The following is a 14,825-nucleotide window of genomic DNA, read 5'->3' as shown; positions in this document are numbered from 1 at the left end:
TATTGTGTTACATTTGAAAATGAGGATGGAGGGGTAAAACATGTTACAGGGTGATAATAATAATATATGATAAAACTATAAAAATGAAAGAACATCTTTAGGTTACCAGATATATCAGTTCCCAGCTGAGAACAGCAACGAAATCAACCAATTAATCGTAGTTAGGCACTTTGGAGCCTGAGCATACACCTAATAATTACTAATATACTCAGTTGGCAATTTATTATTAAAATAGTTTTAGACAGTTGTTGATTCAATTGATCACTGTGGAGGATGTAGTGTATATTACATTATACTGAGGTGTTTCTGTTATTTAGCCTACCTTAAGTGATAAAAAATTATTTTGAAGGTTAATCAAAATCATAGAGATGGTGTTTGTGTGTTTCTGTCTATATATATATATATATATATATATATATATGTGTGTGTGTGTGTGTGTAGGGGTGGGGGCATGTTCACCACACCCAGACCAGAACAAACTAGACCCCTGAATGTATTTAATTTATGCATTCTTCCTCGTAAACAGTAAAAATAAATAAAGACATCAAAAGTTAGAACACGTGTCATAACTCTCATGTCCCCCTGTGAATTAAACAAATAAACACATCTTGGTCAACACTGATGTCATATGTAACTTTAGTTCCTCTGTCTAATCACTTCACATCACACAGTCGTCATAGTAACGACCATTCCTGTATTGACTGACAGAGAGTTTGCATGTGTCCAACAGATCTTCACCATCTCGTTTCCCACACACACACACAAGCACAAGTGCACACACACGCGCACACACACACACACACACTGTTTACAACAGTCTCACTGATAGAAACTAAGTAGAAAATAAAAAATCTGAACAGAAACAGAAAAGTTTGTTGAAAGTCTTCTGAACAATGACTCATGAAACCACAAAGGAAGCAGCAGCTGGTGTTCAGTCTGGGTGTGGATCAGCTGGGTGTGTCTGCTCAGCTGCACACAGGAGGAAGTGAGGGGGTTGTACAGGTAAGGTTACCTGCAGCCCCTCCCTCACAGTCAGTCAGTCTCAGGTGGAGCTCAGCCTTCGTTTGTCTGCAGCAGTTTCCATCCAGCTGAACGACGTCCGACAAACACTGACGGTGAGTTTCCTCTTTACTTAACATCCGTCTGTGTTTTTGTGAGTCCAGGTCCATGTTCAGGTCCAGGTCCATGTTCAGGTCCAGACTGGGTCAGACTCTGAAACAAACAGTTTAAAAACTGTTTTTAGTCTTCATCATCTTCATCATGGCGTCATTAGTTTCTGTTCATCCTCTCATCAATAACTCATGTGTGAACAGCAGCTAAGTTTCACACCTTCACTGTGGACTTTATGAATCTGATCCTAGAGCTGTTCCAGTCCCCAATGAGGCGTTTACTGTGGAGTTTTTGAACGTCTGTGAAGCTGCTTCCTCTTTAAGCAGTTTAAATGTGAAACAGCTTCGACCTGTCTGTCTGTCTGTCTGTCTGTCTGTCTGTCTGTCTGTCTGTCTGTCTGTCTGTCTGTCTGTCCGTCTGTCCGTCTGTCCGTCTATCTATCCGTCCGTCCGTCCGTCCGTCCGTCCGGGAGGGCAGAGTCACTTCCTGCATCTCTGAGCTGCAGCAAAGATGTTTGTGTTGGAGAAGATGAGTCACTCTGCTATTTGTCCCTGAGGCTGTTACAGATTACAACATTTACATTCACTCATCAGACAGAGACTCACAGTGAGGTTCGTGAGACTCTTCGGTGAAGCTTCTCAGTTCTACTTGTATTTAATAAGTGAAGATCAGGTGTTCAGTCACAGCCACTGAGACACGTTCAGGTATTAGAGGTGTGAGGAGAGGAGGTCTCTCTGAAGACGTGATACACAACAATCACTTCGCTCTTTTATTTTGGTCTGTAAAGAATAAACACATCATTTGGGAAAAGAAAAGATAAGAAAAGAAAGAAAAGATAAAATAAGAAAAGAAAAGAAAGGAGAACAAAGAAAAGGAAAGATAATATAAATAAGAAAAGGAGAAATAAGGCAAGATAGATAATCCTGTCTTCTTCCCACATTGAGGACATTTGCAGTGTAACAGCAGGAAGATGAACAGTACAGCAGAAACACAACATGTTAATACCAAATACTGAACATGTAGATAACAGATGGTTTCCTACAGACTGAAAACCAAGAGGTAAAGCTACAGGTGACTGACTGACCTTTTTGTTTCTTTTTAAACAAAACTTTATTGACACCAAAAGAAACAAAGAAACATTGAACACACCTGACACGGTCCGGTGTTGTGTGGCTCCGCCCCCTGCAGGCAACATAATTGTGTTCAGGTGTTTTTCTGCGGTCCTGCCCCTACAGGTGACATCATGGTGTTCCACCCAGAGTTTGAACATGCCGGTCAGAAGGCGGGGCTTCAGGTGTGGCGGGTGGAGAACATGGAGCTGGTTCCTGTACCTGACAGTCTGTACGGAGGGTTCTACAGCGGAGATGCTTACCTGGTTCTCCACAGCACCGAGACCCGCAGAGGATCCCTGCAGTATGACCTGCACTACTGGCAAGGTACTGCAATACATCATGTACTAATACTACTGTAGGAGCCATATATTGGTTCTGATCGGTTATTCTGTGTTTGATTAGTTTTGTCTTGTTGCCATGGGGATATGCAGTGTTTGGGGTCACATGAGCACCGTCGTTGACAGCTGGTAGGTTATATCAGAACCTGCTTCACCTGCACGTAATTTTTGTTGACCGCTTTGCATTATCGCTTTTGTTCTTTTGTTTGCTTTGATACACGTTCGCCAAGTGTCCACATTTAACATCAAATGGCGCGTGTAAAGCCGCTGTATTATCCGATTGTGTCATTAAAACCTCCGAAACTTCTCTGGAACAGCAGCAGCGTGTCACACAAATATACAGGACCTATTCTGCCTCACAAGCGACTTTTTTAGGTACTTGAAAGCCGCAATAAGTACTACACCTGCAGTGAATATAAATCAATATAAATCAATATAAATAAATACAAATGAATAGAAATTAATATAAATGATGAACAGAAGTGGACCCAGGGCTGAACCCTGAGGGACGTCTTCAGTCTCAGACCGGTACACTTCCTGTTCTCTAACACTGATAGTAGTATAATGGCCTGAACGTTGACACAGGTGTGACTCTGATGTTGCTCTGTGATTGGCTGGTTGGTCTGCAGGTACAGAATGTTCTCAGGATGAGAGCGGAGCAGCGGCCATCTTTGCAGTTCAGATGGACGAGTTCCTGCAGGGGGGGCCAGTCCAGTACCGTGAAGTCCAGGGCCATGAGTCCAGTACCTTCACCGGATACTTCAAAACAGGGCTCAAGTACATGGTAACTACAAGACCAGAACTCCCAGTACTGTAGTACCTTTCTTACATTTGAACTCTGAACCTTTTCTGTGTAATTGCTTAGTTTCTACTCTGACATTTGTCTGATGGTCTGTTTATTTATTTATTGATGTATTGTTTACTTATTATCAGTTCTGAGAGTACAACTGATACTGAGAGTACTACTGATAATGAGAGTACTACTGATAATGAGAGTACTGAGAGTACTACTGATACTGTGAGTACTACTGATACTGAGAGTACTGAGAGTACAACTGATACTGAGGGTACTACTGATAATGAGAGTACTGAGAGTACTACTGATACTGAGGGTACTACTGATAATGAGAGTACTGAGAGTACTACTGATACTGAGGGTACTACTGATAATGAGAGTACTGAGAGTACTACTGATAATGAGAGTACTACTGATAATGAGAGTACTGAGAGTACTACTGATACTGTCAGTACTACTGATAATGAGAGTACTGAGAGTACTACTGATACTGAGGGTACTACTGATAATGAGAGTACTGAGAGTACTACTGATACTGAGAGTACTGAGAGTACAACTGATACTGAGAGTACTGAGTACTACTGATACTGCAGTAAAGATACACATTTTCCTGAGTTGACTTAAAGATCTGTTTTTGGCATTGATGACATCACTTCTTGTTTCTTCCCAGAAAGGGGGTGTGGCCTCAGGGTTCAATCATGTGGTGACCAATGACGTGGATGTTCAGAGGCTGCTGCAGGTCAAAGGTCGACACGTCGTCAGGGCAACAGAGGTTCCTGTCACGTGGGAGAGTTTCAACCAGGGCGACAGTTTCATCCTGGACCTGGGAGAGGTGAGACAGACAGGTAGAAAGAAGTGAAACAGGTAGAGAGGTGAGACAGGTACAGGGAGGTGAGACCGGTAGAGAAACACAGGTAGAGATAGGTGAGACGGGTAGAGAGAGAGGTGAGACAGGTAGACAGAGGTGACACAGGTAGAGAAGTGAGACAGGTAGAGAGTGAAGTGAGACAGGTAGAGAGAGGTGAAACAGGAAGAGAGAGGTGAAACAGGTAGAGAGAGGTGACACAGGTAGAGAAGTGAGACAGGTAGAGAGTGAGGTGAGACAGGTAGAGAGAGGTGACATAGGTAGAGAAGTGAGACAGGTAGACGGAGGTGAGATGGGTAGAGACACAGGTAGAGAAAGGTGAGACAGGAAGTGAGGTGAGACAGGTAGAGAGAGAGGTGACACCGGAAGTGAGGTGAGACAGGTAGAGAGTGAGGTGAGACAGGTAGAGAGAGGTGACACAGGTAGAGAAGTGAGACAGGTAGACGGAGGTGAGATGGGTAGAGAGACACAGGTAGAGAGAGGTGAGACAGGTAGTGAGGTGAAACAGGTAGACCGGTGAGACAGGTAGAGAGAGGTGAGATGGGTAGAGAGACACAGGTAGAGAGAGGTGAGACAGGTAGTGAGGTGAAACAGGTAGACCGGCGAGACAGGTAGAGAGAGGTGACACAGGTAGAGAAGTGAGACAGGTAGAGAGTGAGGTGAGACAGGTAGAGAGAGGTGACACAGGTAGAGAAGTGAGACAGGTAGACGGAGGTGAGATGGGTAGAGAGACACAGGTAGAGAGAGGTGAGACAGGTAGTGAGGTGAAACAGGTAGACCGGTGAGACAGGTAGAGAGAGGTGACACAGGTAGAGAAGTGAGACAGGTAGACAGAGGTGAGATGGGTAGAGAGACACAGGTAGAGAGAGGTGAGACAGGAAGTGAGGTGAGACAGGTAGAGAGAGAGGTGACACAGGTAGAGAAGTGAGACAGGTAGACGGAGGTGAGATGGGTTGAGAGACACAGGTAGAGAGAGGTGACACAGGAAGTGAGACAGGCCATCAGACAGACAGCTCTGAACCTGTCTCTTTCTTTTTACAGGAAATCATCCAGTGGTCTGGTTCCCATAGTAACCACTTTGAGAAGCTGAAGGCCACCATGGTGAGTGGTGACATCACCCCCTGAAATCATCATTATTGAGTGACATCATGCATGACTGATTGATTGGTTATTTGACAGGTGTCTAAGGGTATCCGTGACGATGAGCGGTGTGGGCGGGCCAAGCTGCTGATCTGTGATGAAGGGGCGGAGCCAGACAGGATGCTGGAGGTGATGACGTCACATGACCTGACAAAAACATACTGATACTATGAATACTACAGTGAGAGTATTGTACTGTACTGCAGTGTGTTAATGTGAGGCAGGTCTGTGCTGCGTTCATGTGTGGTCGGAATATGACAGTTTCCTCCTGGGAAAACTGAAGTGAACGTCAGAAAGTCGTCTGCACAGAAACATGGAGGAAGAAGTAACTGTCTGGTTGATGTGACAGACCTTTGATCAATGAGTCCATGACCTCTGACCCCTGACCCCTGACCTCAGGTCCTCGGGGAGAAGCCGGAGCTTCCTGAAGCTCACAGTGACGACACCATGATGGATGCCTCCAACAGGAAGCAGGCTCAGCTCTACAAGGTGAGGCAGGTGTCTCTCACCTTAGGACTTGTTGTTGTTGTGCAGCAGGAAGTCTTCACCTGTCTGTCTCTCAGGTGTCGAATACAGATGGGGACATAGAAGTTACCATGGTAGCAGAGCACAACCCCTTTTCCCAGGATGCTTTGCAGCCCAGCGAGTGTTTCATCCTCGACAACGGAGCCAACGGACACATCTTCGTCTGGAAAGGTTCAAAGTTTCATCTCTTCTCTCACACCAGTTCAGACTGAGGAGCTGAAATCTGTAACCTGATCAATGTGGACAGTCACCTGAGAGTCATTATAAAGTGCATGTGTGTGTGTGTGTGTGTGTGTGTGTGTGTGTGTGTGTGTGTGTGTAGGTAAGGATTCGAACGCTGAGGAGCGCCATGCTGTTCTGAAAACTTCAGAGCAGTTCATCCACAAGATGAACTACCCAGCACACACACAGGTAAACAAACACACACACACACACACACACACACACACACACACACACACACCCCTGACTCTGTCCCCTCAGGTCCAGGTCCTTCCTGAACACGGGGAGACTCCTCTCTTCAAACAATACTTTAAGGACTGGACGGATCCTGACGACACCGTTGGCATGGGAAAGGCCTATGTGTCCAATCAGATAGCAAAGATCAAGAAGGTAAACCAAACAAGGTCCAGTCCAGGACCAAAGTGTTCCAGACCCAGACCCGACCAAACCAGTCCTAACTCCTCTGATTGGACAGGTGCCGTTTGACGTGTCGAAGCTCCACCAATCAGACGCCATGGCAGCGCAGCACGGTATGGTGGACAGAGGAGACGGAGAGAAGCAGGTGAGGAGGGTGTTGTCTGTCTCTCTTCACCTGTCTTTCTGGCCTGCCTGTCTCTTTACCTATTTGTCTGACTTGTCTACCTGTCTGTCTCAGGTGTGGCGTGTTGAGGGGTCAGAGAAAGTTCTGGTGGACCTGTCAGTCTTTGGTCAGTTCTATGGAGGAGACAGTTACATCATACTGTACCAGTATCACCATGGAGACAGAGACGGACACATTGTCTACATGTGGTGAGACGTCATGTCACACGTGTTCTAACACACGTGTTGTGACTCTGAGCTCCACCTGGTGTTCGCTTCCTGCTACAGCAACAATAACAAGGATCCGTGTTTACAGGCAGGGGGCGGAGTCTAGCCAGGATGAGGTTGGAGCGTCGGCCATCTTGGCTGTCCAGATGGATGATGAGCTGGGAGGCGGTGCTGTTCAGGTACTGGACTCTGGACTCTGGACCCAGATCTGTAGAAACCTCCAGTCTTACAGACCTCACTGTTACCTGTCTGCAGGTGCGAGTGGTTCAGGGAAAAGAGCCCGCCCACGTCATGAGCCTGTTCGGGGGCCAGCCAATGGTGGTGTACAAAGGTGGGACTTCCAGAGAAGGTGGCCAATCAGAGGCGGCAAATACACGCTTGTTCCAGGTTCGAGCGAATCCAGCGAGAGACACCAGAGCTGTGGAGGTGAGAGAGAAACCAGAGTCAGAGACTGAGTCCTGATCAGACAGGGATCAGGTTTATATAATGGATCTGATCCAGACCAGTCAGTCCAGTTAGACCAGTCGGTCCAGTCAGTCCAGTTAGACCAGTCGGTCCAGTTAGACCGGTCGGTTCAGTCAGACCAGTTAGACCGGTCGGTCCAGTCAGACCAGTTAGACCGGTCGGTCCAGTTAGACCAGTCGGTCCAGTTGGTCCAGTTAGACCAGTTAGACCAGTCGGTCCAGTCAGACCGGTCGGTCCAGTTAGACCAGTCGGTCCAGTTAGACCGGTCAGTCCAGTTGGTCCAGTTAGACCAGTTAGACCAGTGTGTCTCCTCTGTCGTCTTCAGGTGGATCCGTCCTCCTCCAGTCTGAACTCCAGTGACGTGTTCCTGCTGGTGTCCTCCTCTGGATCGTGGACCTGGAGAGGCCGCAGGAGCAGCTCCGCGGAGGTCCAGGGAGCTGAACACCTGGCCGGGATCCTGCAGGTGACACCTGCTCCACTTGAGGAGGGGGAGGAGGAAGGTGAGGGGGGGAGTGATGAGGGAGTCTCAACATTCAAACCAGCTGAAGTCCACCCTACCTGACTGTGTGTTTGTGTACAGATGCATTTTGGGATGCGTTGGGAGGGCAGGAAGACTACTGTCGCTTGCCCCGGATGGAGAATGAGATGGAGGCTCATCCTCCTCGTCTGTTCGCCTGCTCCAACAAGACTGGCAACTTCCTGGTATGTCAGGCTGGTCACGTGGTCACATGATCAGGTCACATGGTCAGGCCACACAGTCACTATCTCTCTCTGTGTTCAGATGGAGGAGGTTCCAGGTGAGCTGACGCAGGATGACCTTGCTCCTGATGATGTCATGATCTTGGATACCTGGGACCAGGTAAGTCTCTCCCGCTGTCACCATGGTTACAGGTCCTGCCCCTGTGGCATCCTAGTCTCCTTTCCTGCTACAACCCCTCACTTCCTTTTTCCTCCTGCAGGTGTTTGTTTGGATCGGACACAAGGCTCATGAGCAGGAGAAGACGGAGGCGGCGGTGTCAGGTGAGACATACAGGAAGTGTGAACCCAGCATCACCTGATCAAACACACAACTACCTGGTCACAGGTACCTGAGACTGAACCTGGTCCAGGTGGTCCAGGATGCTAAGGGCTAACTGTGTTTCCTGTGCAGCTGTCCAGTACATAGAGAGCGACCCGTCCTCCAGAGACCCTCGCACCCCCACAGTGATGGTGAAGCAGGGGTTCGAACCGCCGACCTTTACCGGCTGGTTCCTGGGCTGGAACCACGAGTATTGGAAAGTCGACCCGCTGGAGCGCCTCATGGAGAACATGTGACATCACTTCCTGTTTAGAGATAAAGAGCTGTGGGTCTCACTGCTGCAATAAATAAAAGCTGTCTGCCTGCACACCTGTCTGTCTCTGTGTGAAGCAGCACTGACCATACCTGGTGTGTGTGTGTGTGTGTGTGTGTGTGTGTGTGTGTGTGTGTGTGTGTGTGTGTGTGTGTTGCTTGTTGCCACGGTGTCTCCTGTCACTCATCGCTATAGCAACAGTTGGATAGTGTAATAGTTTATTGGAGCATCTCTTTATAAATACTGATGTTGATAAATAACAGCAAGAGGAAACAAACAAAACATTTCTCATGAATACAGTATAACAGAGTCCAGCAAAGAACCTTAGAGTCCAGTAGAGTTCAGTAGAGAACAGCCGAGTTTATACAGGACAGCAGATGTGTGTGTGTGTTCACAAACTATTCATCACAATTTAAAGAGTTTTTACTGTTTTACAATTAAATCTGATGTTTACACTAAAATCAGTAGAATTCTCTGAAACAACACAAACTAACCTCTAACTGTCTGGAGGGTCAACTACAGTTCAACAGTTTCCCTCTGCTTCCAGTCTTTGTGCTAAGCTAGGCTAATCTGTCTCTGTACAGACATGAAGCTGATCTGACTGTTGGGCTGCTCCTTTAAATCACCATCTGAAGATAAAGAACCTAAAAACAGATAAACAGTTCTGAGCTTAGTCACACCAGAGCCATATACAGCTGGAGTTGTTCCAGTTTATCAGATTAAAACAGAACCATATATGGATGAGTGTAGTCCAATTAGACAAGAGCCATATACAGCCAAAGTTGGTCCAGTAGGACTGAAGCCATACATGGAAAGAGTCAGTGTGATTGGACCAGAGCCATACACAGGTGGGGTTGTTCCAGATGATGTGTTCAGTTTTGTTGGTGGAAGTTTCCATCTCTTAACAGGAAGTATCAAAAGGAAACAGGATATGATGTCAGACATCGGAAGATGTTCAAAGAGAAAACATGCAAAACAAAACAGGAACTGAGGGGTAACCTAGCAACATGGGCGGAGTCTAGTCAGAGGTCAGATCTGTGGCTGTAGGAGGGTTGATTGACAGGTCTATGGAAACTACGACGGCTGTGATTGGTTGATTTTTTAAAAAGCCTGGTCGATGACTTCATCTTGCTGCCAGCAGTTCAGCCCCTCCCGCTCAATGAGCCACGGCCAATCAGAGCTCAGCAGCAGGTTGCCTAGCAGTTGCCAGAGTTGCGGAACTCTCCGTTCTCTGTGATCTGCAGAGACGATGTGTTGCTTGGAGACAGGCCGTTCCTCTGTGATGTCACAGCATACCTCTCCTTCAGTTGTGTCAGAGCCGCCATCAGGCGAGTGTTCGCTGCATCGAGACTCGCTATCCTCTTCTCCTGAGAGACAGACAGGTGAGAAAGAGACAGGTGAGAGACAGACAGGTGAGAGACAGGCAAGTGAGAGAGAGACAGATGAGACAGGCAGGTGGGAGACAGGCAAGTGAAAGAGAGACAGGTGAGACAGGAAGGTGAGGCGGACGGGTGAGAGAGAGACATGTGAGGGACAGACAGATAAATGAGGGAGACAGGTGAGACACACAGGTGAGAGAGAGACAGGTGAGAGGCTAAACAGGTAAACAGATAGGAAGAAAGACAGGTACCTGTGCCTCTATGATCTTTTGTTTGGAATCGACCACAGCCTGCATGTCAGAGTGATCCTTCTTCAGCTCCTCCTCCACCGCCATCAACCTGCACAGGTGTTCAGACAAACAGGTAACTGACACACAGGTACACAGGTGCTCAGACAGACAGGTGTACAGACAGACAGGTGTTCAGACAGACAGGCGTACAGACAGACAAGTGTTCAGACAGACAGGTGTACAGACAGACAGGTGTTCAGACAGACAGGTGTACAGACAGACAGGTGTTCAGACAGACAGGCATACAGACAGACAGGTGTTCAGACAGACAGGTGTACAGAAAGACAGGTGTACAGACAGATTGGTGTTCCGACAGACAGGCGTACAGACAGACAGGTGTTCAGACAGGCATACAGACAGACAGGTGTTCAGACAGACAGGTGTACAGAAAGACAGGTGTTCAGATTCGGTGTTCAGACAGACAGTTGTGTACATAAGGACAGGTTTTAAGACAGACAGGTGTACAGAGAGACAGGTGTTCAGACAGACAGGTGGTAAAGACAGACAGGTGTTCAGACAGACAGGTGGTACGGACAGAGAGGTGTACACACAGACAGGTGTTCAGACAGACAGGCGTACAGACAGACAGGTGTTCAGACAGGGGTACACAGACAGGTGTTCAGACAGACAGGTGTTCAGATTTGGTGTTCAGACAGACAGGAGTACACACAGACAGTTGTTCAGACAGACAAGTGTACACACAGACAGGTGTTCAGACAGATGTACACAGACAGGTGTTAAGACAGACAGGTGTACACCCAGACAGGTGTCTAGATTTGGTGTTCAGACAGAAAGGTGTACACAGAGACAGGTGTTCAGACAGGTGTACACAGAGACAGGTGTACACACAGACAGGTGTTCAGACAGACAGGTGTACACACAGACAGGTGTTCAGACGGACAGGTGTACACACAGACAGGTGTTCAGACGGACAGGTGTACACACAGACAGGTGTTCAGACGGACAAGTGTACACACAGACAGGTGGTCAGACAGACAGGTGTACACACAGACAGGTGTTCACACAAACAGGTGTTCAAACAGACAGGTGTACACACAGACAGGTGTTCAGACAGGTGTACACACAGACAGGTGTTCAGACAGACAGGTGTACACACAGACAGGTGGTCAAACCTGCTGATGATGCTGTTCATCTGCAGGTCTTTGTCATCCTGCAGTCTCCTCAGTCTGCTCTCTGTGTCCTCCAGCCGAGCCTGAAAAAAACACTCCTATTGGTCCAGCTGTGTCATGTGACCATGTCATGTGACCGTGTCATGAGCAGAGTGTCTGTACAGGTGAGTCAGGTACAGCAGGTGTGGTCTGACCTGGTACTCCTGCAGCATTCGTTGGTTTTGTTGATCCTGAACCATCAGACGAGCTTCACACTCCTCCTGACGCAGAGACGACACTCGCAGCTTCTCCTGCAGCAACGCAATCTCCTGCTGGTACTACACACACACACACACACACACACACACACACACACAGAGTCAGAGAGACACACACACACACACACACACACACACACACACAGTCAGAGACACGCACACACATACACACACAGTCAGACATACACACACACACACACACAGAGTCAGAGAGACACACACACACACACACACACACAGTCAGACATACATACACACACACACAAACACACACACACACACACACACACAGAGTCAGAGACACACACACACACACACACACAGAGTCAGAGAGAGACACACACACATACATACACACACAGAGTCAGAGAGAGAGACACACACACACACACACACACACAGAGTCAGAGACACACACACACAGTCAGACATACACACACACACACACAGAGTCAGAGAGAGACACACACACAGAGTCAGAGAGAGAGACACACACACACACAGAGTCAGAGAGAGACACACACACACACACACACACAGAGTCAGAGAGAGAGAGACACACACACACACAGAGTCAGAGAGAGAGACACATACACACAGTCAGAGAGACACACACACACACAGAGTCAGAGACACACACACACACAGAGTCAGAGACACACACACACACACAGAGTCAGAGAGACACACACACACACAAACACACACACACACACACAGTCAGACATACACATACACACACACACACACACACACAGAGTCAGAGAGACACATACACACACACACACACACAGAGTCAGTGACAAACACACACACAGTCAGAGACACACACACCTCTCTTACCTTCTCGATGAGGGGGTCGTCATGGCGATCGTCCTCCGTCTCACCATAGGAGGAGGCGGAGTTCATGTTGAGCAGCCAGGCTGCAGTACGATCCAATGCACAAGGAGAGGGAGCCTGGACACACACACACACACACACACACACACACACACACGCACACACACACACACACACACACACACACACACACACCAATGTCGTCACCATAGCAACATGAACATGCAGTGAAAATTGGACTACCCTCCTGTATTAGATGGGTCATGTGACTGATGACATCACAAACACAGATGATCAGATCTCATCCTGTGATTGGTCCGTTTAATTTCAGACCACACCTGCTGCTACGGGTTCTAGGTGATTTACAGTTCTTGCCCTCAGAGTGTAGACTGACAGGTTACCACGGTAACAGCCTGGTTACCTTAGCAGCAGGCCGTTGTTTCTCGGGGCTGTCTCCTTTAGATGACGATGACGTCTGTCTGAGCCGCGACTGACCACTGCTCGGCCAATCGGGGCTTGATGACATCATGCTGCCAGAGGCAGGGCGGGGAGGGTAGGCCGTGCCCCCGCTGCTGCCGCCGCCAAGCATGCTGGGAGGCGTCCGGCCTCGAGGAGGTCCCGGGGGAGCAGAGTTGGGGGGAGGGGGCTGATCAATGCGTCTCTGAGGACCTGAGGAGGTCTGACGAGAGGGGACGGAGCTACCTGAGAGGGACAGGGAAAAAGAAAACAATTAAAACAGATATTGGTAAAGGTTGCAGGGCTTAAAGTTATATAATATTAAACTTATATATTAAAGTAATATAATATTAAAATTGTATATTAAAGTTATAGAATATTAAAGTTATAGAATAATAAAGTTATAGAATATTAAAGTTGTATATTAAAGTTATAGAATATTAAAGTTATAGAATATTAAAGTTATAGAATATTAAAGTTTTATATTTGAGTTATAGAACAATAAAGTTGTATATTAAAGTTATATAAAAAGTTATATAATATTGAAGTAATATATTAAAGTTATAGAATATTAAAGTTGTATATTAAAGTTATAAATTATTAAATTTATATATTGAAGTTATAGAATATTAGTTATATATTAAAATGATAAAATATTAAAGATATATACTATATTAAAGTTATAGAATATTAAAGTTATATATTTAAGTTACAGAATATTAAATCTATATATTAAAGATATAGAATATTATTATATAAATGTATATTATTTAATTATATTAAAGTTATATAATACCATATACATGTATATAATAAGATGATATTCTTGTACCTGTCAGAGTCTCAGTCAGAGACAGAGCTCGTCTCGAGTATTCTTCTCCACTGCTGCTGCTTGACATGGCCGACGTCCTCTCCCCTCCTCCCAGCCCCACAGACATCTGGGTAAGAAACGCCGGTTTGGTTGCCATGGCAATCCTGTCATCTGCGTTTCCCTGCGACCCCACTGAGCCGTCTGAGGGCGTGGTGTCTGTCTGCTGCTGTGGTTGCCGAGGAGACGTGGTGGTCATGTGATACACCGGGTTCTGGAAGGAGAGGGGGAGGAGCCCCGTTCTGCGCTGCCATTGGCTGTCGTCGAGGCCGTCGCTAGGGGAGCAGTCCTGCAGATCGACCAGAGACAGACTGCGGTTCTCACTGGTCAACTCTGGCCCCTCCCTCCTGCCCCCATTGGTAATTTCAAATCCTGCCTCGTTCTCATTTGGCTCTGAGTAGGAAGAGCTCGGAGCTGGAGAGCCCTGCAGGCCTACAGGAAGTGACATCAGAGGTCAAAGGTCACAGAGTGAGGTCAGGAGATAAAGAAGTTGATTGGATAAAGAACATAGGTCAAAGGTCACCTGATGCAGGCTGCAGGCTGGATCCTTTGGTGACAAAAAACAAGTCTTTGTTTTCTGGAGTCGGAGACGGAAGTCTGGTGAAGTCCACCAAACTAAACACACACACACACACACACACACACACACACATTATTGATCACTTAATTAGCAGGAAGTAAGTGTTTTTTTATCAGAGAATGCTGCCCTTTGTCACCATAGCAACCACAAAGTAACACCCCAGTTAGCACCCCCCCATCCCCACCTTTTGATTGATATGTGAGTACTGGATGCTAATGCTAACAGAAACACAATGCTAACCCTCCGTCCAGTCCAACGCTGCCCTGCAGGCCAATGGAGGGATTACAGGTGGCCAGGGGGGGGGAGAGGGGGGG

At 47.2% G+C, this 14,825-nt stretch overlaps 2 protein-coding genes and 1 long non-coding RNA gene across 3 annotated transcripts in view; 1 reads left to right on the top strand and 2 right to left on the bottom strand.

Annotated features, from left to right (window-relative positions):
• Window positions 1-480: 480 nt before the first annotated feature.
• LOC147817405 (uncharacterized) lies at window positions 481-1,636 on the bottom strand. The gene is made up of 2 exons (XR_015436403.1): window positions 1,330-1,636; window positions 481-1,212 (listed from the first exon to the last, which is right to left on the bottom strand). It is a non-coding gene; the product is annotated as an uncharacterized LOC147817405 (long non-coding RNA).
• Window positions 1,010-8,765, top strand: LOC111646092 (gelsolin-like). Its single transcript, XM_023395491.2, has 19 exons — window positions 1,010-1,115; window positions 2,346-2,546; window positions 3,190-3,344; window positions 4,027-4,188; window positions 5,263-5,322; window positions 5,401-5,490; window positions 5,761-5,850; window positions 5,925-6,057; window positions 6,209-6,297; window positions 6,370-6,498; window positions 6,584-6,670; window positions 6,764-6,897; window positions 7,004-7,094; window positions 7,171-7,341; window positions 7,706-7,880; window positions 7,961-8,082; window positions 8,162-8,239; window positions 8,340-8,400; window positions 8,531-8,765. Exons 2-19 carry the CDS (start codon window positions 2,354-2,356, stop codon window positions 8,692-8,694), a joined length of 2,184 nt encoding a protein of 727 aa, XP_023251259.1. The 5' UTR covers window positions 1,010-1,115; window positions 2,346-2,353; the 3' UTR covers window positions 8,695-8,765.
• Window positions 8,766-8,912: 147 nt separating this feature from the next.
• LOC111646081 (disabled homolog 2-interacting protein-like) overlaps window positions 8,913-14,825 on the bottom strand; it is a 13,829-nt gene continuing 7,916 nt past the window's right edge. The window contains exons 10-18 of the mRNA XM_087170849.1: window positions 14,752-14,825; window positions 14,455-14,546; window positions 13,896-14,363; window positions 13,029-13,309; window positions 12,611-12,724; window positions 11,705-11,827; window positions 11,514-11,593; window positions 10,342-10,429; window positions 8,913-10,078 (exon numbers count right to left, since the gene is read on the bottom strand). The exon at window positions 14,752-14,825 is cut by the window's right edge and continues 192 nt beyond it. Coding sequence (XP_087026975.1) covers window positions 9,908-10,078; window positions 10,342-10,429; window positions 11,514-11,593; window positions 11,705-11,827; window positions 12,611-12,724; window positions 13,029-13,309; window positions 13,896-14,363; window positions 14,455-14,546; window positions 14,752-14,825 — 1,491 coding nt within the window. The 3' untranslated portion in view covers window positions 8,913-9,907. The remainder of the gene's footprint in view (window positions 10,079-10,341; window positions 10,430-11,513; window positions 11,594-11,704; window positions 11,828-12,610; window positions 12,725-13,028; window positions 13,310-13,895; window positions 14,364-14,454; window positions 14,547-14,751) is intronic.

This window comes from Seriola lalandi, unplaced genomic scaffold, assembly GCF_002814215.2.
Source record: "Seriola lalandi dorsalis isolate HSWRI2012SDOR001 ecotype SW California unplaced genomic scaffold, Sedor1 jcf7180002054964, whole genome shotgun sequence".
In the NCBI taxonomy this organism is placed as follows: Eukaryota; Metazoa; Chordata; class Actinopteri; order Carangiformes; family Carangidae; genus Seriola; species Seriola lalandi.
This window is presented reverse-complemented; position numbering and strand designations above follow the sequence as displayed.